We start from the raw sequence: 15531 nt of genomic DNA, 5'->3' as shown, positions 1-15531 counted from the left end.
CTTGGTGGTTCCAAACTTCTTCCATTTAAGAATGATGGAGGCCACTGTGTTCTTGGGGACCTTCAATGCTGCAGATTTTTGGTACCCTTCCCCAGATCTGTGAATTGACACAATCCTGTCTTGGAGCTCTACGGACAATTCCTTCGACCTCATGGCTTGGTTTTTACTCTGACATGCACTGTCAACTGTGGGACCTTATATAGACATGAGTGTGCCTTTACAAATCATATCCAATCAATTGAATTTACCACAGGTGGACTCCAATCAAGTTGTAGAAACATCAAGGATGATCAATGGAAACAGGATGCACCTGAGCTCAATTTATAGTCTCATAGCAAAGGGTCTGAATACTTATGTAAATAAGCAAGATTTATCTACATTTGCTACAATCTTTAAACCTGTTTTTGCTTTGTCATTTTGGAGTGTTGTGTGTAAATAGAGTATTTTTTAAATATTTTTTGTAATCCATTTTATACTAATGCTGTAATGTTGCATAATGTGTAAAAAGTAAAGGACTGAATAGACTGTGGTATCTGTGTATAGGGCAAGTGCATTATGTTAACATTTTCCCAGGTTGGTTAACCCTATTCAGAAGATTAATCAAAACGTGTGTGTGTATATATATACATATATATATATGTATGTATGTATGTATGTATGTATGTTTTGATTAATCTTCTGAATAGGGTTAACCAACCTGGGAAAATGTGTGTGTGTGTGTGTGTGTATATATATATATATATTATTCTATATTTAAGCAATAAGTCACTTCGGGGGTTTGTGGTATATGGCCAATATAACACGGCTAAGTGCTGTTCTTAAGCACGACGCAACATGGAGTGCCTGGATACAGCCCTTAGCCGTGGTTTATTGGCCATGTATTCCACAAACCCCCGAGGTGCCTTATTGCTATTATAAACTAGTTACCAACGTAATTAGAGCAGTAAAAATAAATGTTGTCATACGGTCTGATATACCACGCCTGTCAGCCAATCGGCATTCAGTGCTCGATCCACCCAGTTTTTATAATCATGTTTACATTCTGAACCAACGTCAAACCGTGGTCAGCCAATCAGCATTCAGGGCTCTAATCATGGTCAGTGGTCAGCCAATCATGGAATGTGGAACTTTTTTGTTTTACATCCTTGGATGAACATAGTCCTCTAATCAACTGCTCATCAAGACCTTGATTAGTCAGCGGTGTTAGTGCTGGGCCTGCTCACTCCATCTCCCCAGAACCAGGGTTGTGGCCAGATCACTTTTTTTTAATAGTGTTTTAGTCCTTTTTAAAAACACCCTTCTGACCTCTCCTCCTCCAGTAGGTATGGACGATATGAAGACTCCTCGGCCCAGCGTCCTGATCAGAACCCCTGGCTCAGTGTTCTTGCGATCCTCTGGGCTGCGAACTCCCCTGACCACCCCTTTTACCCCGGACCGAGACAGCCCTTTCTCCTCCCCCGCCCTGCGGCGCCTCACTGGCCCCCTGGAGCCTCAGGGGCCCCTGTCTCCCGGCTTCAGCTCCATCCAGAGCCCTCACGTCATGAGGAGGGGCCCCAAACTCTGGTCTGCTTCTACAGGTGAGGGCCAGCCCAGGGGCCACATATGGCTGATTTTTACTAATGGACTAGTGTAGTATTGTACTAGCAATACTACTATTATTACTATGAGCCAATGGAGTGTGTAGTATGAGTGGTATCATATTTAAGCACTTTAATTATTTGTAAATATTGCATCACTCATCTCATATGTATGTACTGTTTTCTGTACTATGCCACTGTATCTTAGTCCAATGCCGCTCTGAGATACATACATACACACACACACACACACACACACAGTCGTGGCCAAAGGTTTTGAGAATGACACAAATTTTCATTTTCAGTCTGCTGCCTCAGTTTGTATGATGGCAATTTCCATATACTCCAGAATGTTATGAAGAGTGATCAGATGAATTGCAAAGTCCCTCTTTGCCATGCAAATGAACTGAACCCCCCCCAAAAAACATTTCCACTGCATTTCAGCCCTGCCACAAAAGGACCAGCTGACATCATGTCAGTGATTCTCTCGTTAACACAGGTGTGAGTGTTGACGAGGTCAAGGCTGGAGATCACTCTGTCATGCTGATTGAGTTCGAATAACAGACTGGAAGCTTCAAAAGGAGGGTGGTGCTTGGAATCATTGTTCTTCCTCTGTCAATCAAGGGCTTCACAGGCAAGGATATTGCTGCCTATAAGATTGCACCTAAATCAACCATTTATCGGATCATCAAGAACTTCAAGGAGAGCGGTTCAATTGTTGTGAAGAAGGCTTCAGGGCGCCCAAGAAAGTCCAGCAAGCGCCAGGACCGTCTCCTAAAGTTGATTCAGCTGCGGGATCGGGGCACCACCAGTACAGAGCTTGCTCAGGAATGGCAGCAGGCAGGTGTGAGTGCATCTGCACGCACAGTGAGGCGAAGACTTTTGGAGGATGGCCTGGTGTCAAGGGCAGCAAAGAAGCCACTTCTCTCCAGGAAAAACATCAGAGACAGACTGATAGTCTGCAAAAGGTACAGGGATTGGACTGCTGAGGACTGGGGTAAATTCATTTTCTCTGATGAATCCCCTATCCGATTGTTTGGAGCATCCGGAAAAAAGCTTGTCCGGAGAAGACAAGGTGAGCGCTACCATCAGTCCTGTGTCATGCCAACAGTAAAGCATCCTGAGACCATTCATGTGTGAGTGTTGCTTCTCAGCCAAGGGAGTGAGTTCACTCACAATTTTGCCTAAGAACACAGCCATGAATAAAGAATGGTACCAACACATCCTCCGAGAGCAACTTCTCCCAACCGTCCAGGAACAGTTTGGTGATGAACAATACCTTTTCCAGCATGATGGAGCACCTTGCCATAAGGCAAAAGTGATAACTAAGTGGCTCGGGGAACAAAACATTGATATTTTGGGTCCATGGCCAGGAAACTCCCCAGACCTTAATCCCATTGAGAACTTGTGGTCAATCCTCAAGAGGCGGGTGGACAAACAAAAACCCACAAATTCTGACAAACTCCAAGCATTGATTATGCAAGAATGGGCTGCCATCAGTCAGGATGTGGCCCAGAAGTTAATTGACAGCATGCCAGGGCGGATTGCAGAGGTCTTGAAAAAGAAGGGTCAACCCTGCAAATATTGACTCTTTGCATCAACTTCATGTAATTGTCAATAAAAGCCTTTGACACTTATGAAATGCTTGTAATTATACTTCAGTATTCCATAGTAACATCTGACAGATATCTAAAGACACTGAAGCAGCAAACTTTGTGGAAATTAATATTTGTGTCAACTTTTGGCCACGACTGTATATAATTATTCTTAATCCATTCCTTACTTAGATTTATGTGTTTTTGAGGAATATGTTGTGAAACCGTTACTCTACTCCGACAATTAATCGAGACCTAAAACGATCAACTGAATCGTTTCTAATCGTCTCTCCTCGTTCCAGGCTTTTTCTTCTCTGGACTTTATATTGCGATTGGCAACTTTTCATAAATTAGGTGCATTACCGCCACTGACCTCGTTCGTCTTTCAGTCACCCATCTGGTTATAACCAATGAGGAGATGGCACGTGGGTACCTGCTTCTATAAACCAATGAGGAGATGGGAGAGGCAGGACTTGCAGCGCGATCTGCGTCAGAAATAGAAAGGACTTCTATTTTAGCCCTTGGCAACGCAGACGCTCGTTGGCGCGCGCGAGCGGTGTGGGTACAATAATTGAATAATATAGATTTCTAAATGTATTTTGCAGCGCTCGCGATGCGAGCGGTGTAGTCAGCCTGTTAGATATTACTGCACTGTCGGAGCTAAAAACACAAGAATTTCTCTACACCTGCAATAACCTCTGCTAAACACGTGACCAATAAACTGTGATTTTAGATATCATCATTCACCTTTCAGAACCATGGATTTGTTTTCATATTGACGAGTCAACAACAGCGATGTTTATTGACCTATGAATTCAGACCATTCTCTGTTTTTATGGCTGTCTAGACTCCCAGCTGAACGGCAGTCCATCTCCTGGTCCCGCCACCAGCCCGTCCCAGGCCCAACTCAAACCCTCCTTCCTTGTTACCTTCCTACAGAACAGGAAGGACCAGGTACTGTCTTGTTTCTCAAAGTGTTCTCCCATTTGGGAGCTACTGACTAATGTTGTATTATTTTAGCTATTATGAAACTTCGGGTCCTTTTTTTAATTAACTTTGTAATTGTCCCATTCAGGTTAAACATTTCTTGGCAAAGCGGGTGCTGATAATGTATCTGTTTAACAAGGTAAGGGTGTGTGTACCTGCACGCTGTCTCTGGGTTGCGGGGCTAGGACGCTGTCTCTGGGTTGCGGGGCTAGGACGCTGTCTGGGTTGTGGGGCTAGGACGCTGTCTGGGTTGTGGGGCTAGGACGCTGTCTCTGGGTTGTGGGGCTAGGACGCTGTCTCTGGGTTGTGGGGCTAGGACGCTGTCTCTGGGTTGTGGGGCTAGGACGCTGTCTGGGTTGTGGGGCTAGGACGCTGTCTGGGTTGTGGGGCTAGGACGCTGTCTGGGTTGTGGGGCTAGGACGCTGTCTGGGTTGTGGGGCTAGGACGCTGTCTGGGTTGTGGGGCTAGGACGCTGTCTGGGTTGTGGGGCTAGGACGCTGTCTGGGTTGTGGGGCTAGGACGCTGTCTGGGTTGTGGGGCTAGGACCTGTCTGGTTGCTAGGACGCTGTCTCTGGGTTGCGGGGCTAGGACGCCGTCTGGGTTGCGGGGCTAGGACGCCGTCTGGGTTGCGGGGCTAGGGCGCCGTCTGGGTTGCGGGGCTAGGGCGCCGTCTCTGGGTTGCGGGGCTAGGGCGCCGTCTCTGGGTTGCGGGGCTAGGGCGCCGTCTCTGGGTTGCGGGGCTAGGGCGCCGTCTCTGGGTTGCGGGGCTAGGGCGCCGTCTCTGGGTGGCGGGGCTAGGGCGCCGTCTCTGGGTTGCGGGGCTAGGGCGCCGTCTCTGGGTTGCGGGGCTAGGGCGCCGTCTCTGGGTTGCGGGGCTAGGGCGCCGTCTCTGGGTTGCGGGGCTAGGGCGCCGTCTCTGGGTTGCGGGGCTAGGGCGCCGTCTCTGGGTTGCGGGGCTAGGGCGCCGTCTCTGGAACTCATGGGCTCACTGCATGCTCTTCCCCAAATCATCCTTAACAAATGATCTACTTAAGGCTGGAAGTTACCTGGTCTAATTCAACTGAGAGAAGAGCTGTATCATTCCGGCATACAACATATCTGGGTTGTGCCAAAAGACCACTTTGTGGAGAAGATATGTTTTCAAAACTGTTTACATGAATTCTGATTATTTCCAGGGATACACAACATCCTGAAATATATGTAGATATCTTTGTTAGAAAGAATACTATATTTCCCTTGACAGAATGATGCTGAATGTAAAAAAAATAATTTAAAATATGCTTAATTTACTCCACCCTCCCCTACTAATTAAGCTCCCACACTCCATATTGCTGAAATTACCAATGGCGTCAAGGCCCAATGACGTCAAAAGGCTTTAGCTACTTCCTTGAGCCAGAAGCTACCCAGTAGGAAGTGTTAGCCCCGCGGTAGGAAGCGTTAGCCCCGCGGTAGGAGGCGTTTGCCCCGCGGTAGGAGGCGTTTGTCCCGCGGTAGGAGGCGTTGGCCCCGCGGTAGGAGGCGTTGGCCCCGCGGTAGGAGGCGTTGGCCCCGCGGTAGGAGGCGTTTGCCCCGCGGTAGGAGGCGTTTGCCCCGCGGTAGGAGGCGTTTGCCCCGCGGTAGGAGGCGTTTGCCCCGCGGTAGGAGGCGTTTGCCCCGCGGTAGGAGGCGTTTGCCCCGCGGTAGGAGGCGTTTGCCCCGCGGTAGGAGGCGTTGGCCCCGCGGTAGGAGGCGTTGGCCCCGCGGTAGGAGGCGTTGGCCCCGCGGTAGGAGGCGTTTGCCCCGCGGTAGGAGGCGTTTGCCCCGCGGTAGGAGGCGTTGGCCCCGCGGTAGGAGGCGTTGGCCCCGCGGTAGGAGGCCCGCGGTAGGAGGCCCGCGGTAGGGGCCCCGCGGTAGGGGGCGTTTGCCCCGCGGTAGGAGCCCCGCGGTAGGAGGCGTTTGCGCAGCTATTCAGGTCAATAGTATGCTGTTCATGGTTGTGGTTATTTGAATCACTTCCAACTGAAGCAAACCGGTCATATCCTCCACCTTCCTCTGTCCTGTCTGTCCCAGCATGCTGTCATTATGTGGTGTTAATACCGCTGTGATTGGCCAGGGGCCTCCCCATAACATATCACCATACGTAGGCGCTGATACCATATGTACTGCGATTCTATATGTACTGAGATTTTTGTTGTGAATAAATTGCCAAATAATAACGTTCCGAACATATTACACACTATATGTCTGCTGCAGAGAGACTAGGTCATGAGAAAATGAGGTTTGATAATAACATGGTGGCTCACTATTTAAAAAGAAGATTGAGAACAGCTGTAGGATGGAAAATACTGGAGTTTTGATGCAGACTACCGCTAGCTAACCATACCTTATAAAAAACAAAATGGATACTTGGAGTCAAAGTAGCGATATGCTATCATTCTCTCAGATGTAGTGTATGATGTCATTCACTCTATCACTTCCTGCCGTCCCTATTAGCTGTGGCTAACAACGTATGATTCCTGCTGTCCCAGTTAGCCGTGGCTAACGCCGTATGATTGCTGCCGTCCCAGTTAGCCGTGGCTAACGCCGTATGATTCCTGCCGTCCCAGTTAGCCGTGGCTAACGCCGTATGATTGCTGCCGTCCCAGTTAGCCGTGGCTAACGCCGTATGATTCCTGCCGTCCCAGTTAGCCGTGGCTAACGCCGTATGATTCCTGCCGTCCCAGTTAGCCGTGGCTAACGCCGTATGATTCCTGCCGTCCCAGTTAGCCGTGGCTAACAGCGTATGATTCCTGCCGTCCCAGTTAGCCATGGCTAACAGCGTATGATTCCTGCCGTCCCAGTTAGCCATGGCTAACAGCTTATGATTCCTGCCGTCCCAGTTAGCCATGGCTAACAGCTTATGATTCCTGCCGTCCCAGTTAGCCGTGGCTAACGCCGTCCCAGTTAGCCGTGGCTAACGCCGTCCCAGTTAGCTGTAATGTAACTTGAGTTTCCTCACTCATTGTCGTCTCTCCCTGCAGCTGCCAGAAGCCTCCAGCCAGTCCCTGTTCGCTGACAGCCAGCTTCACATATGGGCTCTGCAAGGTCTTTTCATTCATAAACTCATCAGAATGGCTGAAAACAACAGATTTTCACATTTTGTTATGATTTTTCGATTTTAGCCTAATTTCCTCCTTCCTTTACTGTAGGTCTGTCTCACCTGGTGGCAGCGTCGTTCTCTGAGGACCAGTATGGAATAGTTCAGACCACCCTGCCTACCATCCTCAGTACCATGCTGGTGTTACAGGAGGTAGGAAACGCACACTGTCTACCATCCTCAGTACCACGCTGGTGTTACAGGAGGTAGGAAACGCACCAGTACCATGCTGGTGTTACAGGAGGTAGGAAACGCACCAGTACCATGCTGGTGTTACAGGAGGTAGGAAACGCACCAGTACCATGCTGGTGTTACAGGAGGTAGGAAACGCACCAGTACCATGCTGGTGTTACAGGAGGTAGGAAACGCACCAGTACCATGCTGGTGTTACAGGAGGTAGGAAACGCACCAGTACCATGCTGGTGTTACAGGAGGTAGGAAACGCACCAGTACCATGCTGGTGTTACAGGAGGTAGGAAACGCACCAGTACCATGCTGGTGTTACAGGAGGTAGGAAACGCACCAGTACCATGCTGGTGTTACAGGAGGTAGGAAACGCACCAGTACCATGCTGGTGTTACAGGAGGTAGGAAATACACCAGTACCATGCTGGTGTTACAGGAGGTAGGAAACGCACACTGCCTACCATCCTCAGTACCGTGCTGGTGTTACAGGAGGTAGGAATACAGGAGGTAGGAAACGCACCAGTACCATGCTGGTGTTACAGGAGGTAGGAAACGCACCAGTACCATGCTGGTGTTACAGGAGGTAGGAAACGCACCAGTACCATGCTGGTGTTACAGGAGGTAGGAAACGCACCAGTACCATGCTGGTGTTACAGGAGGTTAGACATGTGCAGTTAATTTTACAGCTTCAGACCTGCATACTTCTCACTTTAAAATAAATGTTGTTTTAATCTAATAATGGTCCAGTATCTGCTGCTTCCCACTGACCTCTCCTTGGCTTGTAATGGTCCAGTATCTGCTGCTTCCCACTGACCTCTCCTTGGCTTGTAATGTTTCACTAAGTCTGATCGATTATGGAAATCAACATGTTAGTTAGCACAAACCCATCCATACCAAGGCTGCTTAGTGCCTAACAGTCTTCCTTCCTTAATTCCTTCTCTCTCTTCACCCCTTCCCCCTCTCCTCACCCCCCTCCCTGTCCGCCAGGCTGTGGATCGTCACTTCAAGCTACCCCATACCTCCTCTAAACCAGGTCACTGTTCCTGTGGTATGGGAGATGACAGTTACAAGACGCTCCGCTTCGCCCTGCGATCCAGCCTCAAGACCGCCGTCTACAGGATCACAACCACCTTCGGAGGACACCTCCAGTAAGAATAGCAGATGTAGTTAAACACCACTTTAATGCGGTCCTGGACCTGAGAGATACAGTAATATGGGGGGGGGTGGGGCTGGACCTGAGAGATTCAGTAATATGGGGGGGGGGGGCTGGACCTGAGAGATACAGTAATATGGGGGGGGGGGCTGGACCTGAGAGATTCAGTAATATGGGGGGGGGGGGGCTGGACCTGAGAGATACAGTAATATGGGGGGGGGGGCTGGACCTGAGAGATTCAGTAATATGGGGGGGGGGGGGGCTGGACCTGAGAGATACAGTAATATGGGGGGGGGGGGGCTGGACCTGAGAGATACAGTAATATGGGGGGGGGGGGGGGGGGGGGCTGGACCTGAGAGATTCAGTAATATGGGGGGGGGGGGCTGGACCTGAGAGATACAGTAATATGGGGGGGGGGGGGGGCTGGACCTGAAAGATTCAGTAATATGGGGGGGGGGGGGGGGCTGGACCTGAGAGATACAGTAATATGGGGGGGGGGGGGGCTGGACCTGAGAGATACAGTAATATGGGGGGGGGGGGGCTGGACCTGAGATACAGTAATATGGGGGGGGGCTGGACCTGAGAGAGACAGTAATATGGGGGGGGTGGCTGGACCTGAGAGATACAGTAATATGGGGGGGGGGGTGGCTGGACCTGAGAGATACAGTAATATGGGGGGGGGGGGGGGTGGCTGGACCTGAGAGATACAGTAATATGGGGGGGGGGGGGGGGCTGGACCTGAGAGATACAGTAATAGGGGGGGGGGGGGGGGGCTGGACCTGAGAGATGCAGTAATATGGGGGGGGGGGCCGGACCTGAGAGATGCAGTAATATGGGGGGGGGGGGGCCGGACCTGAGAGATGCAGTAATATGGGGGGGGGGGGGGGCCGGACCTGAGAGATGCAGTAATATGGGGGGGGGGGGGGGGCGGACCTGAGAGATGCGGTAATATGGGGGGGGGGGGGGGCCGGACCTGAGAGATGCAGTAATATGGGGGGGGGGGGGGGCCGGACCTGAGAGATGCAGTAATATGGGGGGGGGGGGGCCGGACCGGAGAGATGCAGTAATATGGGGGGGGGGGGGGGGGCCGGACCTGAGAGATGCAGTAGGGGGGGGGGGCGGACCTGAGAGATACGGTAATATGGGGGGGGGGGGGCCGGACCTGAGAGATACGGTAATATGGGGGGGGGCCGGACCTGAGAGATACGGTAATATGGGGGGGGCTGGTAGTTGAGCACACAAGTAGAGGCCAAACACTCAATTGCTCCAACACATTACCTTAATGTTTTGGTCCCACAATGACTTTGGTCAGGTCATCTACTGCTATAGAAAAGGTGTATCATGTTTTGCCCTTGTGAAGGTTAGTTTATCTTTGTCCTACTCCTGCGAACACTGATCTGATTGTCTGATTGGTGTGTCCCTGGTGTCCAGCGCTGTCCAGATGTCAGCAGAACATCGGAAGAGACTGCAGCACTTCCTGGAGTATAAAGAGTGAACGCGTGAGCGACATGGCCCAGGAGTATCTGTCACTTAGCTGATGACAATGGTAGTGTGACGGAGTTGATATTCGCTGTGTGGCTGTGTGTGTGGCTGGCTGGCTGTGTGTGTGTGTGTGTGTGTGTGTCTGGCTGGCTGGCTGGCTGTGTGTGTCTGGCTGGCTGTGTGTGTGTGTGTGTGGCTGGCTGGCTGTGTGTGTGTGTGTGTGTGTGTGTGTGTGGCTGTGCTTCCTATTGAAAGATCTTGAAAGTGCCAAATTCGAATTGGATGCCTAGACTACTGTTCGTAGGAAACGAGGTTGCTGCCAAGTTCTTGTTTGTTGGTTTTTGTTTGTAATAGACATTTATTTGTAATCAGCTTGTCAATAATGTTTTGTCCATCTGACAAATTGCTTCAAAAGATGCTTGTGAATGTTGTTTTCTGCTTTAACTCAAATGAACGGGATTGTGACATACATCTAGGAAGTCGCCTCCAGCAACTTGAGTTCACGTTTGATCGATGACTACATAGTGAATGAATAAAATCTTTTGTAAAAATGCTTTGGTCTCATTTTGGTTGATGCGTATACATCTGTAGAGAAGTGTTTTGCCCAGCAGAGGGCGCTGCCACACAGACCAGGCCAGGTACAGGGCAGCGTAATTCCTCAACACCACCTGTGATGTTTCCACTACTGTAGTAGATTATTATTGGCGCGTGTCGCAGGAGAGAATCCAACTCTGAAATATGTGGAAGTCTGATTCCTTGAAGGGATATTAAACTCGACAAGAGAAGAATACTTTAATAAACAAATATAACTTTTTCTTTTTTTTATTCTATGCTGAGTGACTCCTATTCTACAGTCGTGGCCAAATGTTTTGAGAATGACACAAATATTAATTTCCACAAAGTTTGCTGCTTCAGTGTCTTTAGATATCTGTCAGATGTTACTATGGAATACTGAAGTATAATTACAAGCATTTCATAAGTGTCAAAGGCTTTTATTGACAATTGCATGAAGTTGATGCAAAGAGTCAATATTTGCAGGGTTGACCCTTCTTTTTCAAGACCTCTGCAATCCGCCCTGGCATGCTGTCAATTAACTTCTGGGCCACATCCTGACTGATGGCAGCCCATTCTTGCATAATCAATGCTTGGAGTTTGTCAGAATTTGTGGGTTTTTGTTTGTCCACCCGCCTCTTGAGGATTGACCACAAGTTCAATGGGATTAAGGTCTGGGGAGTTTCCTGGCCATGGACCCAAAATATCTATGTTTTGTTACCCGAGCCACTTAGTTATCACTTTTGCCTTATGGCAAGGTGCTCCATCATGCTGGAAAAGGTATTGTTCATCACCAAACTGTTCCTGGATGGTTGGGAGAAGTTGCTCTTGGAGGATGTGTTGGTACCATTCTTTATTCATGGCTGTGTTCTTAGGCAAAATTGTGAGTGAGCCCACTCCCTTGGCTGAGAAGCAACCCCACACATGAATGGTCTCAGGATGCTTTACTGTTGGCATGACACAGGACTGATGGTAGCGCTCACCTTGTCTTCTCCGGACAAGCTTTTTTCCAGATGCTCCAAACAATCGGATAGGGGATTCATCAGAGAAAATGAATTTACCCCAGTCCTCAGCAGTCCAATCCCTGTACCTTTTGCAGACTATCAGTCTGTCTCTGATGTTTTTCCTGGAGAGAAGTGGCTTCTTTGCTGCCCTTGACACCAGGCCATCCTCCAAAAGTCTTCGCCTCACTGTGCGTGCAGATGCACTTACACCTGCCTGCTGCCATTCCTGAGCAAGCTCTGTACTGGTGGTGCCCCGATCCTGCAGCTGAATCAACTTTAGGAGACAGTCCTGGCGCTTGCTGGACTTTCTTGGGCACCCTGAAGCCTTCTTCACAACAATTGAACCGCTCTCCTTGAAGTTCTTGATGATCCGATAAATGGTTGATTTAGGTGCAATCTTATAGGCAGCAATATCCTTGCCTGTGAAGCCCTTGATTGACAGAGGAAGAACAATGATTCCAAGCACCACCCTCCTTTTGAAGCTTCCAGTCTGTTATTCGAACTCAATCAGCATGACAGAGTGATCTCCAGCCTTGTCCTCGTCAACACACACACCTGTGTTAACGAGAGAATCACTGACATGATGTCAGCTGGTCCTTTTGTGGCTGGGCTGAAATGCGGTGGAAATGTTTTTTGAGGGATTCAGTTAATTTGCATGGCAAAGAGGGACTTTGCAATTAATTGCAATTCATCTGATCACTCTTCATAACATTCTGGAGTATATGCAAATTGCCATCATACAAACTGAGGCAGCAGACTTTGAAAATTAATATTTGTGTCGTTCTCAAAACTTATGGCCACGACTGTACATTGTCGAACATAACATTTTAGCAATAATTTAATAACTACTGAAAAACGGACGTTTTTTTTACATTTTGTTATCACTACACGAGGTTACTACTAACTGCTTCATCATTAATGTAGGTACCATGTTTTAATTACCCTCATAACATCTAAGTGGAGCACCTCAACACATGCGTGTTTCATAATAGCCTACATTAAGTTTGTCAACAATCTACAGTATGTTTAGGTTACATGGTCTACATGACAAACCATGCAGAAAGGTCGCAACAATCTCCCAGGTGACAGGTGTTTACAGGTGTCCTCCCAGGTGACTACAGGTGTCCTCCCAGGTGACTACAGGTGTCCTCCCAGGTGACTACAGGTGTCTTCCCAGGTGACTACAGGCGTCCTCCCAGGTGACTACAGGCGTCTTCCCAGGTGACTACAGGCGTCCTCCCAGGTGACTACAGGCGTCCTCCCAGGTGACTACAGGTGTCCTCCCAGGTGACTACAGGTGTCCTCCCAGGTGACTACAGGTGTCCTCCCAGGTGACTACAGGTGTCCTCCCAGGTGACTACAGGCGTCCTCCCAGGTGACTACAGGCGTCCTCCCAGGTGACTACAGGTGTCCTCCCAGGTGACTACAGGTGTCCTCCCAGGTGACTACAGGCGTCTTCCCAGGTGACTACAGGCGTCCTCCCATGTGACTACAGGCGTCCTCCCAGGAAGGTCCTCCCAGGTGACTACAGGCGTCCTCCCAGGTGACTACAGGCGTCCTCCCAGGTGACTACAGGCGTCCTCCCAGGTGACTACAGGCGTCTTCCCAGGTGACTACAGGCGTCTTCCCAGGTGACTACAGGCGTCTTCCCAGGTGACTACAGGCGTCTTCCCAGGTGTCCTCCCAGGTGACTACAGGTGTCCTCCCAGGTGACTACAGGTGTCCTCCCAGGTGACTACAGGTGTCCTCCCAGGTGACTACAGGTGTCCTCCCAGGTGACTACAGGTGTCCTCCCAGGTGACTACAGGCGTCTTCCAAGGTGACTACAGGCGTCTTCCAAGGTGACTACAGGCGTCTTCCCAGGTGACTACAGGCGTCTTCCCAGGTGACTACAGGCGTCTTCCCAGGTGACTACAGGCGTCTTCCCAGGTGACTACAGGCGTCCTCCCAGGTGACTACAGGCGTCCTCCCAGGTGACTACAGGCGTCCTCCCAGGTGACTACAGGCGTCCTCCCAGGTGACTACAGGCGTCCTCCCAGGTGACTACAGGCGTCCTCCCAGGTGACTACAGGCGTCTTCCCAGGTGACTACAGGTGTCTTCCCAGATCACCCCCTTTAGATCTATTCTCTAAAAAATGTCTGGGGTTCCCCTGTAATGGGTTCTAACCATAGGAACCCTTGTTTAGGCTACCGTTAGATCTAGAACAAACATGAATAGATTATCTTTCATACACAGACATTCTCAGTCATCAATATGTTTGATAGTAAAGGCCTTTAGGTAAGTGGAGGAGAAAGTATTCAGCTACTCCCTTCATTTTTTCCACATTTTGTTATGTTACAGCCTTATTCTAAAATGGATTAAATAAATTGTTTTCCTCATCAATCTACACACAATACCCCATAATGACAAAGCAAAAACATTATTTTTTTGGTTGAAAATGTATTAAAAATAAACTTACCTTATTTACATAAGTATTCAGACCCTTTGCTCTGAGACTTGAAATTGAGCTCAGGTGCATCCTGTTTCCATTGATCATCTTTGAGACGTTTCTACAACGTGATTGGAGTCCACCTGTGGTAAATGCAATTGATTGGACATGATTTGGAAAGGCACACACCTGTCTATATAAGGTCCCATAGTTGACATTCACTGTCCTCTTGGTAAGCAACTCCAGTGGAGATTTGGCCTTGTGGTTTAGGTTATTGTCCTGCTGAAATGTAGATTTGTCTCCCAGTGTCTGGTGAAACGCAGAATGAAGCAGGTTTTCCTCTAGGATTTGGTCTGTGTTTAGCTTCATTCCATTTTTTTTATCCTGAAAAACTCCCCAGTCCTTAATGATGACAAGCATACCCATAACATGATGCAGCCACCACTATGCTTGAAAATAGGGAGAGTGGTACTCAGTAATGTGTTGTTGGATTTGCCCCAAACATAACACGTTGCATTCAGGACAAAAAGTCAATTTCTTTGCTATATTTTTTTGCAGTATTACTTTAGTGCCTTATTGTAAACAGGATGCATGTTTTGAAATGTTGTATTCTGTACAGATTTCCGTCTTCTCACTCTGTCAATTAGGTTAGTATTGTGGAGTAACTACAATGTTGTTGATCCACCCTCCGTAAGAGACATTTACTGTAACGTGGTGAGGTTGGACACAGGTGCAGAGAAAAGACCAGATGAGGAATCAGTGGTTAAGAATAAACATAATACTTTACTGAGAAACTAGTCTCAGGAGCTCAGTAAACTTGAAAAACAACAAACACTAAGTCTCAAACTCACTCAGGAAAGGACCACACACGGAAAACAACTGAATCTTCTGCCAAAGACAACAGAAAACACACCTTTTTTTAACAGGGACATAATCCTAAAATACTAAGACACACCTGAGTCCAATAAAAGTCTCTAGGGTGGTCTCTGCTGCCCTCTGGTGACAGGAGGAACCATGACAACAATATACTGCACCATCCAGAGAACTCCTATACTGAATACATTATTCTAGTCAACTTGACCCTGTGAAGAATAGAGTCAATTCTTCTACCAGGTCCTCCTTGTCTGTCTTCTCCAGGCTTTGACATGGTACAAGACCTTCAGGAGGAGGAGGTAGAGGGTGTCAGATAGGTGGAGGTGGGTGTCAGGTAGGTGGGTGTCAGGTAGGAGGTGAGGTGGAGGAGAGGAGAGGAGAGGTGGAGGAGAGGAGGAGAGGAGGAGGTGGTGGTGGAGAGGTGGTGGTGGAGAGGAGGAGGAGGTGGTAGAGGAGGTGGAGGAGGAGGTGGGTGTCAGGTAGGAGGTGGAGGAGGTGGAAGAAGAGGTGGAGGAAGAGGAGAGGTGGTGGAGGAGAGGAGGTGGAGGTGGTGGTGGAGGTAGAGGAGGTGGAGGAGGA

General features: G+C 49.1%; 1 protein-coding gene across 4 annotated transcripts in view; it reads left to right on the top strand.

Moving 5' to 3' along the window:
- ndc1 (NDC1 transmembrane nucleoporin) overlaps positions 1-10648 on the top strand; it is a 29420-nt gene extending 18772 nt beyond the window's left edge. For 2 of the 4 annotated variants that reach the window (XM_029706087.1, XM_029706084.1), the window contains exons 12-18: positions 1320-1577; positions 4020-4126; positions 4248-4298; positions 7159-7222; positions 7327-7427; positions 8447-8607; positions 10044-10648. In XM_029706087.1, coding sequence (XP_029561947.1) covers positions 1320-1577; positions 4020-4126; positions 4248-4298; positions 7159-7222; positions 7327-7427; positions 8447-8607; positions 10044-10107 — 806 coding nt within the window. In that variant the 3' untranslated portion in view covers positions 10108-10648. The remainder of the gene's footprint in view (positions 1-1319; positions 1578-4019; positions 4127-4247; positions 4299-7158; positions 7223-7326; positions 7428-8446; positions 8608-10043) is intronic. The other 2 variants (XM_029706085.1, XM_029706088.1) reach the window with 2 other exon arrangements.
- The last annotated feature ends 4883 nt before the right edge of the window (positions 10649-15531 follow it).

Source organism: Salmo trutta, chromosome 21 (assembly GCF_901001165.1).
Source record: "Salmo trutta chromosome 21, fSalTru1.1, whole genome shotgun sequence".
Taxonomy (NCBI): Eukaryota; Metazoa; Chordata; class Actinopteri; order Salmoniformes; family Salmonidae; genus Salmo; species Salmo trutta.
The sequence above is the reverse complement of the archived record's forward strand: the minus strand, read 5'-3'. Positions and strand labels throughout refer to the sequence as shown.